This window comes from Echinops telfairi, unplaced genomic scaffold (assembly GCF_000313985.2).
Source record: "Echinops telfairi isolate 266 unplaced genomic scaffold, ASM31398v2 ScPeMD7_7457;HRSCAF=8495, whole genome shotgun sequence".
NCBI classification, from domain to species: domain Eukaryota; kingdom Metazoa; phylum Chordata; class Mammalia; order Afrosoricida; family Tenrecidae; genus Echinops; species Echinops telfairi.
Genome location: NW_022111357.1, coordinates 7,016,337 through 7,023,305, shown reverse-complemented (window position 1 = coordinate 7,023,305; position 6,969 = coordinate 7,016,337). Strand labels below are relative to the sequence as shown.

General features: G+C 57.9%; 1 protein-coding gene across 1 annotated transcript in view; it reads right to left on the bottom strand.

Moving 5' to 3' along the window:
* The window catches only part of GRIK3 (glutamate ionotropic receptor kainate type subunit 3), a 243,833-nt gene that overhangs the window by 10,235 nt on the left and 226,629 nt on the right, over positions 1–6,969 (bottom strand). Inside the window, exons 12-13 of the mRNA XM_004704958.2 lie at positions 6,564–6,682; positions 3,748–3,965 (exon numbers count right to left, since the gene is read on the bottom strand). Coding sequence (XP_004705015.1) covers positions 3,748–3,965; positions 6,564–6,682 — 337 coding nt within the window. The remainder of the gene's footprint in view (positions 1–3,747; positions 3,966–6,563; positions 6,683–6,969) is intronic.

The window sequence follows — 6,969 nt, the reverse complement described above, 5'->3', positions numbered from 1 at the left end:
CGTTCGGAACTAGCCGATCAGGCCTTTCTTACAAGGGGCCGGCTTCTGGCTGAGCTCAAGCCACCGATTTTGGGTTAGTCGCGGGGCGCTCAACTGTTTGTGCCATCCAGGGGCTCTGCAGGGCACGTAGCCCGCTGCCACCGGTCCATTCCAGCTCACAGCCGGCCACCCTCCAGGACAGAGTAGGGCTGCTGTTTTCTGAGACTGGCTCTCGCCTTTCTCCCCAGGGGTGCAGAACAACCGACCTGTGGCACCACCAGGTTCCTTTGCTTGGCATAGAGCAAACCGGATAATCAAACTCACTGCCAGAGAGTTGATTCTGACTCATGGTGGCCCTATAGGCCAGGGTTTCCGAGACTGCAGCTCTTTATGGCAGTAGAGAGCCTCATTTTCACCCTCAGGAGTTGTTGGTGGTTTTGAACTGCTGATCTTGCGGTCAAGAGCTATCCGTGTAACCCCTACACCACCAGGGCTCCTTGGCTTGGTACACAGAAAGTGCTTAGTAAATGTCCCCGTTGTTGCTGCCTGGCACGGTCTCCCAGACACTTGCTGGCTCCTCCTCTGTGCAGACGCCTTGTCCAGCGCTAGACATCACTCCCCAGGGGAAGGCACTGTGAGAGCAGACAGGACTGGTGCCCTTGCCTCTTGGCTCCACCACTGATGGGCTGTGAGATCTTGGGTAAATTACCTAGCCCCTCTGGACCTCTGCTCCTCTAGGCTGAACTCAGTCTCTTCCAACTCTAGCTTTAATGATTCTGTGCTGCTAAGGTTTCCACGTGGCCCAGGGAGGGGCCCTGATACAGAGGGAAGCAGGCAGCGGTGCGGTGCGGGCAGGGGAGGCGGGAAGGATTGGCCAGTAACCTTCTGGGGGCTTTGTGCTTCTAGCTCCCTATGTGAGCTGGGTGGATGCATCCATGTTCAGACTCCTCTCTGCCTACAGACGTCTGCTGCCAAAAGGAGAGCGAGAGGCCCTGCAGTTGAATGAGAGCAGGAGGCAGTGGGGCCAGCCATGAAGGGGGCTTTTAGCTGGCCCTAAGGCGGGCAAGGGAGTGGAGTTCCTGTTGTAGAGGAGAGGGCAGTGGCTGCTCCTGACCAGCAGGACTTTGTGGGCCTGGCTGGACCTCGGATATGGGTACCGGCAGCTGCTGTATCCCTCCTCTGGCCTCCTCCCTGGATGGTTCGCAGAGCAGGTGGGTGAGCGTGGAGCTGCTGGATGCTGAGGACATGGCTCAGTGGGGAGCTGGGACTAGGCTCCTGGAAGCCAATCTGAGCATCTGAGCATGGAGGGAGGCCAGGGCATCCAATCAGCGGCACTGAGCCTGCCGCTCTCCTTTGATCGGGAGCCCTGTTTAGAGACGGGCTCATGCGTAATGCATGAGAGAAGCCCTGGCACAGTCAAAGGGCTGGCTGCAGCCTGGGGGTCGGCATGAGCAGGCCTGCACGCACACAAGACCTTACCTACCATAGGACACATGTGTGCTCACACACGGGCCCTAAGACATCTGTACAGCCCTCACACAACACAAGCCCAGCCCCTCCTCCAGGCACACTGATGTAGGCACACCACATGGGCACATGGAGAGAGGCACTCGCCCACACTCTCCATGCACACACACGCAAACGTTCTGGCCCCTGTGTGTACGCAGACACAGGCACCTATCCACATGTCCAGGTCACAGAGATGGATGTACACCGATGCGCTCTCTCTCTCTCTCTCTCTCTCTCTCACACACACACACACACACACACACACACCTGCACAGGCACTCTTTTCCATGGGCACGCATGTACACATCCTGACGTACTCAGATGTGCATTTGCATGGATCACACGCTGCAGCCGCAGACATGCGCATGCCCAGAGTCCTCAGCTCTTCACAGGCCTGGCTGTGTGTGTACTCCAGACACATGGGGACCCCCGAGGAAGGCTGCTGGGGTTGCAGCTTCCCAGGAGGGCAAACAAGGGCAGGGTCCCTTTCTGTTCTCGTCACAAAGTAGCTGCTTCCAACCACGGGGTGCCCCTCCCACCTTCTCCTTTCCTCCTTGCGCAGGCCCACGGGAGGCTCTGCCCATCCTGTAGGGGCTGCAGAGGAGGCCCGGGCTTGGGCTGGAGGTGGGGGCCTGTGTCTAAAGGAAAGGGACCCCCCCTTAGTGTCCCAGGTGTGGTTGGAGATTCCTGAGGAGGTGCCCTGGTGGCGTAGTGGTTACACTTTGGGCTGCTAACTGCAAGGTCCACAGTTTGAAACCACCAGCTATCCGGTGGGAGAAAGGAGGGGGGGACTTTCTACTCCCGTAAAGAGTCGCAGTCTCAGAAACCCACAGGGACAGTTCTACCCTGTCCTAAAGGGACGCTGTGAGTGGGCATCCACTCGATGGCAGTGTGTCTGGTTTGGTTTGAGCACGAAGTCCAGGGCCTGGCCTTGCTCGGGATGGCCCTAGAAATGCATGTTCTCAGCACACACACACACACACCCCTGCCTGCACCTCCGAGCCACTGACCCAGAAATTCTGAGGATGGGGCTGGCAATCCGTGTGTTAACCAGTCCTCCAGGCACTTTGGAGGTCAGTGTAGCACATGCCGGACTTGGAGGAAGGCGGACGTGGGTCAGCGTCTGCCTCTATCAGTAGTGCGTCTTTGGTCAAACTATGTAACCCTTCCCAGTCTTGGTGTCCACACGAGTAGGCTGGCAATGGCGCTGGCTGACTACAGCACCTGCCTCTCAGGACGTGCCATGCCGATGAAAGGCAGTCCACTAGTTAGCACGGGGCTGCCCCAGCTTGCCCTCTGTGCGCGCCCAGTAATGATAATGCTTGTTACCATCCTCATTGATTTTGGGAGGAACGTTTATAGCGACTGGTTCTCAGTCTCCTAAACCCTCAGCCTCTGTGGGCTACAACGGGAGAAGACTGTGGAAACTGAACTCCGCACCTTGCAAAAGCAGGGTCCCCTCAGGAGCAGTAAGCTGGGCCGATGTCGGGGGTTACTGGGACCCCTCCAGCTTAGCTGGATGGGGACAGGCCAGGCGATGCTCTTTTGTCCTTCTGCTCGATGACTTTTTATCAAGGACAAATCTGTATTGTCAGTCAGGCAGGGGTTGACCTTTCAGACCATCCACGGGGTTCAATCGTTTAACCCACTCATCCTCCCCGCAGTAGTTCCCCTCCCCTGCGCCTTGATGGCTCTTCTTCTTGCGGACCACTCTCTTTCAAGCCCCCCAATGAACAACCCGTCTAGTGCCCTGCTTGATCTCCTCTCCCTTGCCCCTTCCCCTGCCGCCAGCAATCTCCAGAGTCTATGTCCCCTTTGGTACGAGAGCCTTTGTCTTTACTGACGTCTTCCCTGCTAACGCTGGTGGCACACAACCGGTGTCCTTCTGTGGATCGGCTAATTTCACTCGTCAAGTTGGGAGCTGCCTCTCTGTCTTCGAGGAGGTGCCCCCAGCTCACCACATGGTGAAGTGTTCCCCACGCCTCACGAAGGTGGGTGGTGCAGAGACCTAAAGCCGGGCAGAGAGCCCACTGGCCCCAGAGCCCTTTCCGTGCCTGGCCAGCGGTTCCTCCTTCCCGCCTCTCCATCCACCCTCCTCTGAGGATTTAGAGAACACACAGCATGTTCACACTGCCTGCCCCTGCTGTGGATCTTGCTAGAATCTGTGTTGAGCTCCCCAAGGTCAACTGGTCCCAAACAGGGAGGGACTGAGCCCTGGGGGGCTTACGGTCGGTCGTGATGGGAGGGAGAAGGGCTCACCTTGAAGAAGGTCATGGTGGCTCCATCTTTGACTGCCCCGTACTCGATTTTGGTTTGCTTCGCCAGGTCGTCGGCGGAGTCGATGGGCGACTCCATCCGCTCCACAGTCAGGAAGGCCGCCAGGTTGGCCGTGTAGGAGGAGATGATGATGAGGGTGAAGAACCACCAGATGCCCCCGATGATGCGGGTGGACAGGGCTTTGGGCATCAGTTCCGAGCCTGGGAAGGGAAGAGGTCGGGGTCATTTGCCAGGTCCAGACCAGGGTTTTCGAAGCCTCCTGGGCCCGTCGGCACTGACCCTCTTTCCCTACAAGTGTGGTTCTCCAAGTGCAGCCTCTAGCCCACCACCATCATCAGGACCTGGGAACCTGTTGGAAATTCGGCCTGCAGGACCTGCTGGGACAGGAGGCTTGGTGTGGTAGGAAGCGCCCTAGGGCATTTGAAGGCATGCTGACTTTGAAGCGTGATTGCTGGCGAACACTCCGTGCACACTTCGTGTGCTTGTGGGTCTCTGTTAGGGGTACACGCGGACCATACCTGGGAGTCAGAAGCCCCAGGTCCTTGAGGGACCCTTGCTCCTTCCTAACTCTCTGTGTGACCTTGTGTCAGATACTCTCTGGGCCTCCGAAGACCAGGACACTCGCCCTTCCTTTGTCCCCGCCTTGCAGATAACCCTGCACTGGTACAATTTGAGGAGAAGCCGCGTGGGAAATACAGGTGGTGTACAAATACGCGGTTGCTATGTGGTGTTTTGCAGGAGGAGAAAACCAACATTTTCTGAAGTTCTTCTCCCAAATCTCCCACTCCTCCTCCCTGACCTTGGCGATGGAGCTCACTACAGATGAAACCTTCTAAGTGAAGTAATTAACTGGGCGGCTTTCAAGAGATTTAAATAGCGAGTGACTCCTGAACTTTCCAGAATATTTGGACCTGCAGTCTGAAAAGAGTCTGCTTTGATATGGGCAATTTTTTTTTCACTCAAAGAAATCACTCAAGGGAGAGTTTTTCAAATACATAACTATTTCTCTCCCTCCTAATCAGAACCTCGTGCGCGCGTGGGGGATACCACATCAGGGGCCAGCGCTTTGAATAGCAGCGGGCGGCGGAAGAGGAGACAGACACGATCGTGCATTGAGGCCTTCTGGGTCTCTCCCAACTGTCAGGAAACAGATGACGGGCGCAGCGGCAAGGTGAGGCATCAGGAGGCTCATTAGCAGTGGGTCCGCTGCTCCCCCTGCACCAGCCACCCCACACCCTGCTCCCCGCTTCCCCAAGCCAGGATTTGAGCTGCTTCCAAAGGAAAGCCCATTTAATGGGGGGGGGGGAGAGGGGGGTTAGATGTTTTTATTGTAACCTGGGTGAAAGTTTACAGAGCAAATCGGTTCTCCACTCGACAACTCCTACACCTTTTGCTGCATGTCCTTGGTTGTAACCCCCTCAATGTAACAGCACTCTGCCCACTTCGTCCTTCTCTGGGTCCCTGGGTCCCTGGGTCCCTGGGTCCATCTGTCCTGCCTCTGAGCTTCGTTTGGGGCACAGGCTGTCCTTTGGGTCTCTCCTGTTGGGTTGCTCGTGCAGAGGAAGGCATCCTGAGGAATCATTGATCCTGTTAGGGGTTTGTCTGCAAGGTAATTCCCCTGGGTGGGCTCGGTCCCAGGCTTGAAGGGTGTCCAGCCCAGGAGGTTCTAGGAGTCTCTATCAGATCGGACAGTTGTTTTTTTAAATTTTGTTTTGTTTTGTTTCTAGGGAGAGTCACTTGTTTGGTTGTTGGCTTGGTGAGTTCTGCTGGGCTCTGCTGTACTTGGGTCCAGGGCCCTGCTCCTGCTCTGCCCTGGCTGAGTGATCCGGGGTGGCTCCCCAAGCCCTTGGCTGAGCTAGATAGACTGTGGTGGTGAGGGATCCAGGATTGGCGTAGAGCAGGCCCTCAGGACACGCTGGGTGGGACATATCCGGTGTGTGCTGATGGAGGTCTACCAGGCCCTAAGGGGGCACAAAGATGAGTGTGGGATGGGGAGTCTCCTCTGCCCCTTAGAGCCCTTGCCCTCCCCCAGGTCACCCATTGCCCCTCAGGGGGACCCGGACATGGGCAGAGACCTTGGTCAGAGGCTCAGAGGATTGATTCCACAGGCAGAGGCAGCGAGCTTATGGTCAGCAGGGCTGGAGGGCGTCACCCTGGCCACAGTCCCCAACCCCGTTCATCTCTGCGCCAGCACCTTGCAGGTCGAGCAGGCCCTCTGCCTGCTGAGATCCTTCAGCAACTGTAGATATTTCCAAAGGGCCAGGCCTAGGCAAGCCTGCAGCACTCTGGAACTATCGAGGGTGGCATCTTATGCCATCCCATCTCTGATGCATGCAGGCTGAAGACCCCACCTCCCACCCACCCCAGACTCCCCAGGGCCAGGCAGCCATGCTGCAGCCTGAAGTTCTCTTTGAACCTCTCTGTCCCTCCATCCCCATGGGCATGGTCCCAGGGCAGGCCACACTCTCTTGTTCCTGCAACGCCCACCCTCACTCCCCAGCCTTGCATCTCCCCCACTCACAGCCCAGGGCCATTCAGCTGGAGTTCAGGAGGCAAGGCCAAGGCAGGGTCAGCCCCAACACTCAGGGTGCTCTGTCCATGCACAGCAGAGCAGCAGGCCCTGGGAGTCGCCTGGGAGCCACCAAGCCACCGGTGGTGGCCGGGGAGCAGCTTGTCTGCTTTAGCCTCTGACTCTGAGCCTGGCTCCGCCTGGGCAGCGGTGAGTGCGGGGCCTGCACAATCCATCCCTGCTGGCCCGCCAGGCTGCTGGCCCTGTTGCATGGGCCGAGGGCACATACCTTGCTGCATGAGGGAGCCCATCCCGAACCAGAAGCTGTTGAGCAGAGTGAAGTTGTTCTCCACCACCTCGGAGCCCGGGTTGCAGGGGTGGGCGTCATACCACTCGTAGGGGCTGAACCTGCGGCAGGAAGGATGGAGCCGTGAGGCTGCCCTGCGGGGAATCGGGCTCCAAGAGGTGCCCGTGCCACAGCGGCCTGGGAATGAGCAAATGCGTATGTGCCAACCACGTCGGCATCAGCGTCCTCGGGGTTCTGCAGGAGGGGGGAATCAAGGCCAGTGTTTGCTGCATCCTTCCCTGCGAGGACCCTCCCCAGTGACACAAGGGAGCCAGCCTCACGCTCACATGAAAAGTGTGCGTGCACTTCACGCCCCCTCATTATCCATCCCCGAGAATGCCCTCGCGCC